The sequence below is a fragment of the Macrobrachium rosenbergii genome, chromosome 5 (genome assembly GCF_040412425.1).
Source record: "Macrobrachium rosenbergii isolate ZJJX-2024 chromosome 5, ASM4041242v1, whole genome shotgun sequence".
Lineage (NCBI taxonomy): Eukaryota > Metazoa > Arthropoda > Malacostraca > Decapoda > Palaemonidae > Macrobrachium > Macrobrachium rosenbergii.
This window is the reverse complement of record NC_089745.1, coordinates 46,686,494-46,701,493: the sequence shown is the minus strand read 5'-3', so window position 1 is coordinate 46,701,493 and position 15,000 is coordinate 46,686,494. Positions and strand designations below refer to the sequence as shown.

The window sequence follows — 15,000 nt, the reverse complement described above, 5'->3', positions numbered from 1 at the left end:
GGTTAGTTACAGAATAAGTGATGAAATAAGGTAGGAGGGTATGTGTGAAAAAGATTGGGAAGACATTTGGAATGTCTATGAAACCTAGGGTGGGAATGTGCTAGGGTTGCTTAATCACTTGTACACTATGGAACTGAAGTATGGGTGTTGTATGTGCATGGAAAAACAAAGTCGAAGTCATTGAGATGAAGTATTTCCGTGACATAAGAATTGAAAGAGCGAGTAGTGTTGAGATACGTAGCGAAGAGATAAAACGTTTAGCGAAGGAGCACAGCTGGTTCAGGGTGTTTAGAGGTGGTTTGGTCATGTGGAAAGAATGTAGAACGATAAGTCAGTGAAAAAGTGTTAATTTGGAGTGTCTGGCGGGAGGAATCGAGGAAAACCTAGAAAACGCTGGATAATTAGTGTGAAAGAGCTATTGGAAAGGAAAGTTCTTAATATACAGGAATTAAGGAAGTTTTTACAAGATGGTAGTTAGAAACGCTGTGTGTTGGGAGTTAGACAGTCTGCTAATGAGCCTGTGTTAGTGTAAGAAGCGGCTAATGTTATGGAAGTTTTCTGAACTGGCTGCTGGCTCCTCCCTGGCCCAGCAACCAGCATATGAATGTGGCAGTGAGTGATTTTTTTTTATTTTATTTTCTCCCAGCACCAACCCCCTCCCCCTCCCTAGCCCACATCACGTTTTGGAGAAACGTCATGATGCTGCAATATTATACATAACTGTTGTATCCTACTTTACCACTCACTCGGAAAACTCCAAATGAAGTTAGCCTAAAGAGGAAAGATTGTTCAATTCCCCGAAGACTTAATGCAGTCGAATTGGTAAGACATCCTTCATTACTGAGAAAGGAGACGATGTTGTTTCCCACTTCACCACATCCACCTTGTTATCTTTTTGCCTTACTGCGTCACTACAGCATGAAGTAATAATTGAGAGAGAGAGAGAGAAAAAAAGAGAGAGAGAGAGAGAGAGAGAGAGAGAGAGAGAGAGAGAGAGAGAGCCAGACACTGCAGATAATCACTAAGTACATGATTCACTGTTCGGGCTGAGAGGCGCAATTTATTTTCTCAAGAACTGAACACAAAGACGTTTCCCATCAACGATAGTGAAAAGAGGTCGTTAAATCACTGAGCAACGTTTGGTCTGGTCAGTACTTGTTTGGGTGACCAGAAAGAAAATGCAGACGCTATCGGATAAAGGGTGTGTATATATATATATATATATATATATATATATATATATATATATATATATATATATATATATATATATATATATATATATATATATATATTCCTTGAGATTTTTGTTGTATTTCTCTGGATGCTTGATACTCAAATGACATTAAATTTCTTCTGCCCTCAAAACAGAGGTGGATATTTACGTACATACTATTCATAGTTATTTTGGACTAACGACAGTACAGGAGAAAATTTAATGAATTTTTGCTCATTATTATTATTATTATTATTATTATTATTATTATTTTATTATTATTATTATTATTATTATTATTATTATTATTATTATTATTATTATTATTATTACAAGTAATTGACCATGTTCTCGTAATGTGATAAATCCAAGTCAATAGAACTTACACTCTTAATGTGGTTCAGACAGTCAGCGTAAGTCCTTTTCGAATATTACAAAGTTTCAAAACTGTTTTTGTTGGGCACATCGCAACTTTACGGAAATTCCATTGATAACTTACCGGAAGTGGTGCATGATAAGGTATCTTACTTGACATTGCAGTTGAAGAGAGAGAGAGAGAGAGAGAGAGCGAGCTTGGTGGCCGTTGTTGTTAAGACACACTCACCCACTTTTCCATTTTCGTCTTCCTTAAACAATCTTTGTGCCGTAATAGACAAATATATTTCCAAGAAGACCTGTTGAATGAATGTGTGGCTTAGACATAGAGTGCGCATTAACGGAGAGCAAATGTAGATACTGTAGGCCATTCTAAAAAAGAAAGTGCTTAGGATTCTGCTAATAAATCAGGGATCCGGCATTTCCGAATGTTCATATACTCGATACTCGAAATTTCATGTCATGCACCACTGATTTCATCATTGATTCGACAATTGTTTACCATAATCTCTTGTATACATATATCCAAATTTGACCCTGACGGCGAAAGTTTACAGCGTTTCTTTTCTGGTATGGAAACTACTTTATACAGAACAAGTAAATTTTCATGTGTGTTAAAAAGTAAGCCTGTTACCTGAGAGGCAGGTACATTTTAAGGCGAAAACAGATGGGTCACCTTGATAAGAAAGGGTGAAGAAGAGCAAGACTGCCCCACAGCAGTAGTCTCGCTAGCCCCTCCGGGAACGCCCTCCTATAATTCGATTGAGCTGTGTTTTGTTGTCATTATTCAGTACATTTGATTGACACGATGTATTTTTAATATTCCGAGAATTATTGCGGGGAAATTCCTCGGGGCAGAGTTAAAACGACGGCTGTATGATTTTCTAAGGGATGCATAAATAAAAAACAATTCTTAGAAAGTGTACTCTTGCTAATCGGTGCACCCGAAGCGGTACCGGCGTTTTCACTAAGTTTCGACCGATTCCTTTGCGCTCGGAGCTCTTTGTTGCGTGTGTAGTAACCTGTAATCTGTTAAATCTGTAGCCTATGGCATTTCGTTTCCGTGACGAATAATCATTTATCATTCTTACTTTGAACCAACTTATGGCATTAATTCCATTTCTCTTTCTCCTTTTGTTTAGGTATTGGTCAAGATACCCGACCGAAGAGATCTGAGTCGTTCACGTGGTCTGTTGGTAGGACATGGCTGAACTCAAGTCCTTCGACTCAGTGCTCGCCCAAGTGTTGTGGTGAGCACAAGTCTTTCCCTGCAGAAGAGGCTGAAAGACCATCCTGCAGACCTTGCTCGAGTATCATAACACCCGAGAAGCAACTGTTAACCTTGATTGCACCACCGAATCATTAGGCCGAGTAGCAACTCCAACATGCCGACGGCGACGCAGCAGAAGGCGACCCTCATCTTGGAGGATGGCAGCGAATTTCAAGGGAACGTCTTCGGCGCCCCCGTGTCCTTCGCTGGAGAAGTGGGTGAGTGAACTTTTATCTTATTTGGAATGTTGGATTCATTTATTCTTTAATTGGATATTCAGGGAGCTGTCAGAGTGGTTGTTTGTTACCAGTCGTTTAGGTTAAAGGTTGTTAGGTTTGAGTATGGTTACGTTCACATATTATTATTATTACTTTGATCATCGATAAAGAAGGTGCGATGCGTATGGTGCCCATGCACAAGGTAACTAACTCTGATAGGTTAGTGCCATTTAGCATATTCAATTTTCCATCCGTTTATTAGGCCATAGACCCATTACGTAGAAGCTACATTGAAATTTGGCCTTGTGTTACACTTCCTTTGGAAGTGACCGTTTTGCAGATAGGGTCATTTTAAATGAGCCGGTGCAGCTCAGCATGAGCTGCATTATGACAGAAGCAGCGCGGAGTAGGCGAAAGTCCCGTCGTGTATGCTGAAGTTGTGTTGCGATGCAAAATTTATGAAAGCCATCCTTTCTGAAGGAGGTTGAGACTGACGAACATGATGCAGATGATACAGTCGTAATGACTGAGCCTGCCATCTGTGTGACTCATGTTTATAAAAGATCTTAGGCCGGTTTTTTAAACTACCCTGAACTCTAGCCCTTCTCTCTAACGCTGAGAGAGAGAGAGAGAGAGAGAGAGAGAGAGAGAGAGAGAGAGAGAGAGAGAGAGAAATTGAGTTGTTTACCATATAGGAAATCAGCTTTTGGTTTATCTGTGAATCATGAGAGAGAGTGTGTGTGTGTTGTTTACCAAGTATGAAACTTGCTTCTGGTTTATCTGTGAATCTTGAGAGAGAGAGAGAGAGAGAGAGAGAGAGAGAGAGAGAGAGAGTTTACCAAATAGGCAACCTGCTTTTGGTTTATCTGAATCAGAGAGAGAGAGAGAGAGAGAGAGAGAGAGAGAGAGAGAGAGAGAGAGTTTACCAAATAGGCAACCTGCTTTTGGTTTATCTGAATCAGAGAGAGAGAGAGAGAGAGATTGTTTACTAAATAGGAAACCGGCTTTTGGTTTACCTGTGCATCACGAGACAGACAGAATTGTTTACCACAGGAAGCCTGCTTTGTGGCCTATCTGTGAATCATCCCTTGAGAAGCCAGACGTCATAGATAACAAATGGGCTGTGATGATCTGTTGCCAAGTTAGTAAATTCAAAAGGATCTACACATAATAAACACGTCATGCATGTGCTCGTGAGGATACCTGCTTTAAAATTTTATTTTATTAGGATAAATTCTGTATTTATATGCTAATGATCGTTTTGCGCCATGTTATTTATCTCTGCCTTTTTACAAGTACCTTGAGCATTTTTTGTTCGGTTCAGTATGAAAATTCTGAACTCCCTTATGCTAATAGTAGGAAAATAGTGGTTTTTACCCTTGAACCTTTCAGTTCAGTGTGTGTGTCTGTCTTTCATTTTGCCAGCGTAGCATAAATGCAAAAGCCTTCAAAGAAATTAACCCATACCCGTATTGTACTACACTGCTTTAGATCATCACCATAGTCAGCTTTTTAAGTTGAAAGTTGTGAACTACCTCGCTCTCTCTCCATAGAGAATTAGTAACAATGAAGAGTTCCCTGATAACTCAGACAACTACCTCAATCTCTCCATAGAGATTTATATTGTACCATCCCTATGAGAGCTGACAGTCAGCTCAGGGGTCTGGTTAAACAATTTTAATAATAATAATCTGAGGTCTCTGAAGCAACACTGGAATTATATGAGCATCTTATATTCGTTATCGAAATTCCTGTTGTTTACTTAACGTGTGGGTTCGAATCCCTCGTGAAAACACTTTTTTCATATATTTCTTGTTCGAATTCAATGTTTACAGTAGTAAGCCTATACACTAAAGTTAAGCCTTTGGGATTTAGCACTCTGATACTCTTGTAGCCTTACCGCGGAATGACTGGACCCGTTATGTCAATTTGTGGCACTGTCTGTCGATACCTCGCTTTCTGGGTCTTGACCCAGATTTTTCTAGCGAGCCGGATTTTTACTTTTTTTTATTTTATTTTTGTATCGGTTCATAAATTGCCATTTTAATCTTTATTATCAAAATACATTTTCGGGTACTGTTTAAGCTGTTTGCAACCCTCTCCCCTTTGTTTTACAGGCGTTCGACTAATCTTGACTGTTCGACTTGACTCGTTTTGAGAAAATGTGTGTCCTTGTTCGTTATCTGTCTCGTCACCCATCTCACAGTTCTGAATCACATTTGCGCTCATAATCTTGCCGACGGTTTCACACTTCTTCGCCAGTTTTTGTAACGTGTGGGCACCGCCTTTTGTCAGCCCTTATTAGTCCAAATCTTGCTTCCAGACTCACTGCAACAGAAAACTATTGGATTTACTGCTCTAGCCATTGCTTTCTTCCTGTGACATATCCGTCAGTCCACGTCAAAAGACTGTTAGTGTGTGTGTGTGTGTGTGTGTGTGTGTTTTCCTTCCTACTTATTCGCTTTACTCTCACATTTTTAGCTCAGTCACTTCATTTGGGGATATAAACATGCATCAATGTCATTGCCTAAAACCACACAAGTCTCTTGTCCTGTCATGCCCATTTAAGCCGAACTTACTTCCACGAAACATCCCCAGATCTTTTACATTCTTTTCCTTATCATTCGAACAAGAATGATAAGGGGGGCAGCTGCTCGAAATATTCGTTCCACTCTCTACGTTTTTAATTAAATATTCGTGTATTAGAGAATACACGTGGCATATCAGAGGATACATTTGGTTCTAAGCTTGCCTGATGCATTTGCTTCAAGAGTGTGCCGTTTGGCCCTCAGATTTGCTTTTATAAATAGGTATATCATTCTTAAGCACACTTCCTCACTCTAATGCATTTTATTATTCTGGATTGTGCTCACGTTTCAGATAGGACCAGAATACTGACGAGGCGAAAAAAATTAACAAAGAAAAAGACTATTCAAAAACATGTCGACAAAGGTTTGGCGTATTACGAAAATTTCATCACACAAAGCTGAACTACAGGGCCTGAAATTTCGACAAAATACCAAAACTGGCGCTTTTTCAGAAATATCCAAGAAGAAAATAAAGAAGAACTTTCAAAGCCGGACAAAAAAACATCACCAGGCCAGAAATTGCCCAGAGGTTTTCACTATCTTTCCTCCCACCAAGGAGACTTCTTTGTGTCCACCTGACAGCCATTGGTTCATTTCATAGATCGTTTGTCGCCCGAGGAAGGAGTGGGACGGGAATTGGGTCACCGAAAATGTATCTGTTCATGCTTTTGAGTCAGATTATACTGAGATTGTTAAGTAAAGTCTCTCTCTCTCTCTCTCTCTCTCTCTCTCTCTCTCTCTCTCTCTCTCTCTCTCTCTCTCTGTATATATATATATATATATATATATATATATATATATATATATATATATATATATATATATATATATATATATATATATATATATATATATATATATATATATATATATCTATATATATATCTATATATATATCTATATATATATATATATATATATATATATATATATATATTATATATATAATATATATATATGTGTGTGTGTATGTATAACATATACACATGTATATATATAAATACATATATATGTACATGTGTATGTTTATATATATATATATATATATATATATATATATATATATATATATATATATATATATATGTGTGTATGATACTCTTAATCCGCAAAGGCCCCCTTTGAAATTTCGCTCTTCAGGTTTTAACTGTGTTTCGTCTTCCACAAAACTCCATTCATCTCCAGCCTTCCTTCTCAAAATTCTCATCCAAATAAGTCTGGGTCTTCCCATTCGTACGGTATATGCCGGCTGGCACTATCACATACTATGCTCCGAGGGGTTGTGCGAAGGACATGACCATGCCATCCCAATCTCCCTTTCATCATTATCTCATCTACAAATGGAACTTCCGTATTTTCCCTTTTGTTATTATGTTCACTCTCTCCTGTCTAATGACACCTAATACCCTTAGTGCGTACTCTATTTTCATTACTCTGTTTTTCTTAGACTTATTTCGAGTCCCAACGTCTAGGTATATGATGCCCTCTGCTAAAGCAAGCTTTGTAAATCCTGTGGTGTTTTGCTGTTGAAAGCAGCATCGTCTGCGAAAACCAAGTCCGTCAAGTTTGTCATTTCTCTAAGCAAACCTTCCTCCGCTGCGGATGGGAGTTTAGTGCCATCAGTGCACCTCACGCGGTGCACTGTAGGCATTACATAAGGTTCTTTGCAGCGTCCCTTCGGCCCCTAGCTGCGGCCTCTTTCATTCCTTTCACCGTACCTCCGTTCATATCCTTTTTCTTCCATCTTACTCTCCACCCTCTCCTAACAGTTATTTCATTGGGCAGCTACGAGGCTTTCCTCTTGTTACACCTTTAAAACCTCCTTTGCTCTCAATTTTCCTTTCAGCGTTGAATGACCTCATGGGTCCCAGCGCTTGTCATCAGGACTAAATCTCATGTTCCAGTCAAACCTTCCCTTCCGTCCCCGACCAATTTACCATAATAAATTTTGTGAGGGCAAATAGCAAAGGCGAATTAACATCTTGTAGCTTCCACACTATTTAGTGCAAGTCATCTTGTCAAGAACCCATCAGCGTAAACTTTGCATCTACTTGGCTCACTGATAAATGTCAATGGGCTATACATATTTCAATTAAAATGCCATAGAAACGGAAGCCCTTCCATAATATTGGACTGTGGACGCTGTTAAAAGACTTCATATTAATTAATAAAAGCCATCAAATGGGGATTTTTGCATTCCATACAATGCTGCACAGTATTTATTAGCTTAGATATTTGTCCTGTGCAACGTCACCGTAAAACCACGTTCTCCATCTTCAAGCTTTTTATCAATTTATTTCCCCAGCCCGTTTATAACAAGCTTAGTTCGTCACAACCGACTTAAGTGTAATACTTTTAGCTATCACGTTGTCAGGCCTAGTTAGTATACGAGGTGTCACTTCAGTTTCAGCTAAAAATCATCTTTGAAGTGATTCCATTATAACTTAGCGTTTTCAATCTCATAAGTTTTTCATTATTGATTCCACTTCAAAAACGGTGAATTCATTCTGGTATGACTATGATAATATCACCTATGTTTCGTTCAGTGCTGTCTTTCTTTTTTTGATGTGACAGTCATCATCAATACATATATATATTTTGTGTGTGTATGTATATATATATATATATATATATATATATATATATATATATATATATATATATATATATACATATATATATATATATACATATATAATATATCATACCGATTTATAAGTGAATTATATTTCAAGACCAGTATATTGAAGACAGCAGCCTCGGAACACAACTGAATAACAAAGACTTAATCTTTTATATCTGGAGCGAATATATACTGCGTATATATATATATGTGTGTGTGTGCGTATTAATATATATATACAGTATATATATATATATATATATATATATATATATATATATATATATATTTTACATATATAAATTTATATATACTCACATATTGTGTATATGTATGTACATGCATTATAGTGTGCATGTATGAAACCACGCATATGAGATGCATCGTTACACAGTATACGACTCACTGGCGCTCACATGATGAAGGATAAGGTTGCCCATACATCAAGCCAGCCCAAAAGAGTCCTGGTATCTGGAACGACCCATTGTACCCAGATAGAAGTCGTTGTGCCTCGGAAATAGAATGCTTCTGTGTCTCGGGAAACGGTACTCTTTCATTTATTCTTTTTCTTCTCTTTTTTCTTTTCCGGAATCGCAAGTACTGCAGTGCTTGTCTTTGTTTTGCCGCAGGAAAACGGTTCTGTGATTGCTGCAGATGTATGGTTCATTTTGTTTTATTGTTTATGCGAACCGTCGTGTTTTTAATTACTCCTTTTGTCTTTGTCGATCTTTTGTTATTACAGTTGTTGAATAGTCTTTTGTCGGTGTTTGTCTGTGATCTTAATAAGATTATTATGTGAATTGTTACTTTTTTCTTTTGCTGTGTTGTTTTTAGTTATTACAGGAAAGAAAAAGACTTTTGTAGTTTTATAAGTGCATTAATATAAAATGCATGATTATAGCAATACACAATTCATCTCTGAAGCTCTCCTTTTTCATTTACGTCAGATAGGGGAACGTGCCCTTGAAAGCTAAAGAATTATGTACAGCTATAAATAATTTTGCATATTTATACTAATTGTCTTCAAAAACTTTATCGGAAATTGTTCTTTGTTTGCCATTGGTGTTACCAGTTCATTTATGAGTTTATTGTTAGTGACCATTCTTTGAAAGCGCCCTAACCTTGACCTTTTTTTTTAATACCCCGTAGGGGGTTAGTGCCGTTAGTGCACCTCACGTGTTCAATCTAGGCATTACTTAAGGGTCTTTGCAGCGTCCCTTCGCCCCGTAGCTGCAACCACTTTCATTCCTTTTACTACACCTCCGTTCATATTCTCTTTTTACCATCTGCCCTTCTACCCTCTAACAGTTGTTTCATAGTGCAACTGCGATGTCCCCCCCCCTCACTGTTACACCTTTCAAACCTTACTTTCAGTTTCCCTTTCAGCGCTGAATGACCTCATAGGTCCCAGCGCTTGGCCTTTGGCCTAAATTGTATGTTCTATTCTGTCTTTTTCTTTTACAGTGTTCCAGACGGGCATGGTGGGGTATCCGGAGGCATTAACGGATCCCTCCTATTGTGGGCAGGTGCTGGTGCTGACATACCCTCTGGTCGGTAACTACGGCGTGCCCCAGACTAACACCCTCGACCAATACGGACTCTCAAAGTAAGTCTGAACCATTATTATTATTATTATTTTTTAATAAAAATCCACAATTATATAGTAAACTGTATTATTATGTAAAATAGGATTTCCTGTATGATTGTGGATTTTTATTACACAAACTGATTTTCACGAGATTATTATTATCATTATTATTATTATTATTATTATTATTATTATTATTATTATTATTATTATTATTATTATTATTATTATTATTGCCAAACACTTCGGGAGAATGGAAAGCCCACCAAAGAAAAATGGAAACTGAAGTACTTACTGTGGATATACGATATCATTAAAACAAAAACAACAATAAACGAATGAGTAGACAACCAAATTGAATAAATTAAAGGTCGCTCCCGTTCCTCCCGTCTTGCAAGAGTTGTCACCGGTGACATTGCCGGGAAAACTGTACGTTTAATGGATGGAGGTATCTGGTAACTTGGCAGCGTGACGGCTCCAGAATGCAGTATTCGCAATCTGTCTCCGGCTTTCCATAAGTCACAAGTCTGTTGTGGTGCTTTCAATGACACAACAAAGGTCGTCTCAGTCCCACAGTGAAGGAATGGTTGGCTTTTAAGGTTATATTAGTAATGTAATTTAAGTTTCCCTTCATTTAACAAATTTCATTTACTTTTAGCTGTTTATCCTATTTTATGCCCTTATGAAATTTTTTTTATATAATTTGGATCGCAAAATGATTAATACTAACACTTAATCTTTATAATTTGGATAATTAATGTAGTCTTTCGCAAGTCCGGTATTTAATAAAGTTTTTCGTGTGTAATGCACTTGGAGACATACACGTTTCCTTATAAACTAATACTATAAAATGGAGAAAAAACGGAGTGTAATTCACATTCTTAACCTTAGAAGATACCTTGCGTATAGCAAGAACAGAATATGTATTTAGGAAGGAGATGTAATTACAACTAATTTTGAGAAATTTCTCTCTATATTCTAGTCGCTGTTTGGTCTCCTCGAGTATGTTTTGCCCCGAGAGCCGGTCTCTCTTTTCTTGTAACCACGCGAGCTTAGAGAGAGAGAGAGAGAGACAGAGACAGAGACCTAAGCTGCTGGAAAGGAAACACGACCACAATATTAGAGAAAAAATATACATTAAAGATGATTAAAAAAGATAACGAGAGAGAGAGAGAGAGAGAGAGAGAGAGAGAGAGAGAGAGAGAGAGAGCACCTGTGCCTTCACTCAGAGCTTTTCCTCCTTTTGTCTTGATCCTCTCCCTTTATTATTCGTCACGTGCAGACGTCACGTGCGGATGCAGAGAGCGTTTTTACCGCGACGGGACAACCGATATTTTTTACCTGTGATTGAGATTGGGGTAAAGGAAAGCCGCCCTCTCTCTCTCTCTCTACTCTGGTACAAGGTACCACCTCTCTCTCTCTCTCTCTCTGTGTGTGTGTGCGTGATATTGATTATAGTAGTAATGTTCTGCAAGGTGTCGCTGTCGTTTCTCTGCATTTTACTCGTAACTTTAAAATTCACTGTCAAGGAACATTATGATTGTGCAGCTGTAGTTCCACTTCAGAGACTGGGTGGCGATCAGATGGAATCGTTTAAAACAGTATTTAGTGACCGAATTTAAGTATAACGTATAATTGACATCCAATCCTTCAGCACCTATAGGAGAGTCAATGTGACGTGTAGGTCGAAGTGTTAAATAACGAAAGTGACATTGTATGGCAAGTGTAGTCTTAACTTCATTATAAGTTACTAGGTAAATTAGTAAACAGAATAAAAGAACAATTCATTCCTAGTCTGTCTAGAGTATGCCTGTTAAAAGGCCGGACGAAATCGGCTTCAGAAACCGGCAGGCTTAAATTAGGTCTGCCCAAGGGGCCTGCCCAGCGCCCAAAACGAACCTGCTCCAAGGTCACCATGGATCCCACCTCTTATGCTGCTGTTTTGTGAGCACTTCTCTCCGTCCTTTTGCGGTCGCCGCCCCCCTCCTCCTTCCTCCCTCCCCCTTCCTCCCTCCCCCTTTCCCCGTCTGTTGCCTCATCTGAGCGATAACTAACACTTGAAGTACTACAAGGGAAGGACAAGGTACTGGGTACCTCCTTGGGGCTGTAGACCCTCAGCTATTCAAGTGGCGACTGGGTCTGCTACTTTTTCACTGGGCGCACTTTTAACAGATTAAATCTTGTTGCCAACGGAGATTTCTTTTGTCTTGTATTTTTTTTAATACCTCCTCTGCACCGCATGGAAGGTCCTTTTGTGACTAAAGATTTTGTTCTCCAAATATATACTGGGCCCACCTTGACCATAATTTCTCATTTACTGGGCAAGTAAGGTTCTGCAGAATATTGATCTTCCCCGGCAGGATCAGTATTTTTTCAGATATTTGTCACTTTTTAACACGCAAGCCGGCATTGCTACTTTCTCTCTCTCTCTCTCTCTCTCTCTCTCTCTCTCTCTCTCTCTCTCTCTCTCTCTCTCTCTCTCTCTGTATATATATGTGTATATATACATGTATATCATATATATATATATATATATATATATATATATGTATATATATATATATATATATATATATATATATATATATATATGTATATGTATATATATATATATATATATATATATATATATATATATATATATGTATATATATATATATATATATATATATATATATATATATATATATATATATATATATATATATATTAAGCACATATTCCATTTAATATCCAGTCCACTATACCTCGGGGACAGCTTACACCCAAGGGGAATTGAATATGTGCTTCGTCGCCAGGGGATTTGAACTAACGCCTAGTTGGGGAACAACGAAATTGCAGTGACTGTGACCATTGCGCCATCGAAAGTTTGTGGCTCAATATTTGTGAATATAAAGAATGTCCTGGGTTATATAACAAAGTATATATATATATATATATATATATATATATATATATATATATATATATATATATATATATATATATATACACATGTACATATACATACATATATACATAACATATATATATATATATATATATATATATATATATATATTTGTATATGTGTTATATATATAGATAAATAGACAGACAGATACGCAAAACAAACATACACACACACACACACACACATATATATATATATATATATATATATATATATATATATATGTGTGTGTGTGTGTGTGTGTGTGTGTGTGTTTCTGTGTATGTTGTGCTGATGGGTGATGCAAAAAGATTTAACCTCTGCTAGTCTCCTGACATTTGGGATGCGAGTCCCTCTTCGTGGTTAATACCAAGAATCCGTGGTGAAAGCTCGTGCAGAAAAGTGAGGATTGAATTGCTAGCACTCATTTCGGCAGCCGCCCCAATCACTCACGAACGAAAGGTAGATATAATGTCGTTTGATCAACAGAACAACAAAAGCGTCCATGGTGCCAGAATTGTTCTCATTTATTTTTGTCCTGAGCTTTTCATTTGAGACATTTTTATACCATATTTTATAGGAAAAATTTGTAGTATTTCTTCGAAATTTACTAGTCTTGAAATTGTATTAGCCGTGGACAATATGTGGGAAAATGTACATTGTTGGTAAGAAAATTAATTGCTTCACGTAATGCTCAAAAAAATCAGTCGGACAAATATTGCTGTATTTATGATATCTTTGGAAATGTGGTCCTTGTTATAGTGGTACTTTGACAGTGGACCACTGAAGCCTCGTAGGTGTTCATTTTGGAACTATGAACTGAAGGAACCACCGTTTAAGAGGTCGTCGCTGTGTTCTGAGCTAACGCAAAAGTGGGGGGAGAGAGAGAGAGAGAGAGAGAGAGAGAGAGAGAGAGAGAGAGAGAGAGAGAGAGAGAGAAATAGAGAGATGGGGTTAACCACAAGGATCCGAACCTTAAAAAGAGATAAAGAGGAAAACTGGAGATGCTAGGTCATTTCGTAGCTCGTAGACAAAAAAGTTTAAGCTAGTCTTTAGTAACAAGGAAGTCATATTTATCGGTGTTTATTGTGAGAAGTTTATCCTGAAGAGTTTCATGAAAATGAAGGTTCGGCCTCCTTTGATTTGCAAAGATTTACCTTCGACTGCAAAGAACGTCTTGTTATTACAAAATCTCGTTCTATGTTGGTTAGCGTGATTGGCTTTTTGCGTGGCAAATTTCAGTGAAAATAAAATATAGCCTTGAAAATGTTGGTGTTATAGAATATGATAAAGATAGAAACGCATGAACTAGCGCCTGAAATATATGCAAACGAAAAAATCTCCCTAAATATACGTAGTAAAAAAATCTCCCTAAATATATGCAAACAAAAAATCTCCCTAAGTATACTGTATACAACAAAAAATTCTCCCTAAATATATGCAAAAAAATTCCCCCTAAATATATGCAAACAAAAAAATCTCCCTAAATATGTGCAAAAAAAAACTCTCTAAATATATGCAAACAAAAAAATCTCCATAAATATATGCAAAAAAAATCTCCCTTAATATATGCAAAAAAAATTTCCCTGCATATATGCAAAAAAATCTCCATAAATATATGCAAACAAAAAGTATCTCCCTAAATATTTGCAAACAAGAAAATCTCCCTAAATATATGCAAACAAAAAATCTCCCCAAATACATATAAAAAAGCGCTATCACTTTCGTTCTCAAAGCAAAAATAACTCATCCATGCAACTTGCATAGGTTTCTATTTTTTCGCGCACTTTCACTTTTTTCCCTCCGGGCGAATTCCCGGAGCTGGAGCCGTTGCGTCATGAGTATTTTGGTTGTTGTGGGATCTGTATTGATTGACGTACCAGTTAAATAACCTGCATTGCTGTCTTTTTTCCTCTTCTCCAAGTCGTTCGGTGACGCTGCTCCTCCTCCTCCTCCTCCTCCTCCTCCTCCTCCTCCTCTTGTTCCCCGCTGGAGCTTGACTCGTGCTCTTGTCGTTGCTTTGAAGTTTGGTAGTTTTAATGAGTTTGAATGATCCTCTCTGTTTGGTTGCGACCTCACTGGATTCAGCCAAACGGTTGTAATGGAATAAGGGTTTTTATCTTGTATGTCCTTTTTCGTTTTCATTTATTCGTAGTCATTTTGTGCAGCTTTGAAGGCCATCGTTGATTT

At 37.4% G+C, this 15,000-nt stretch overlaps 1 protein-coding gene across 8 annotated transcripts in view; it reads left to right on the top strand.

The window, feature by feature from the left end:
- rudimentary (carbamoyl-phosphate synthetase 2, aspartate transcarbamylase, and dihydroorotase rudimentary) overlaps window positions 1–15,000 on the top strand; it is a 186,132-nt gene that overhangs the window by 41,299 nt on the left and 129,833 nt on the right. For all 8 annotated transcript variants that reach the window (XM_067104207.1, XM_067104205.1, XM_067104204.1 and 5 more), the window contains exons 2-3: window positions 2,734–3,079; window positions 9,755–9,896. In XM_067104207.1, coding sequence (XP_066960308.1) covers window positions 2,977–3,079; window positions 9,755–9,896 — 245 coding nt within the window. In that variant the 5' untranslated portion in view covers window positions 2,734–2,976. The remainder of the gene's footprint in view (window positions 1–2,733; window positions 3,080–9,754; window positions 9,897–15,000) is intronic.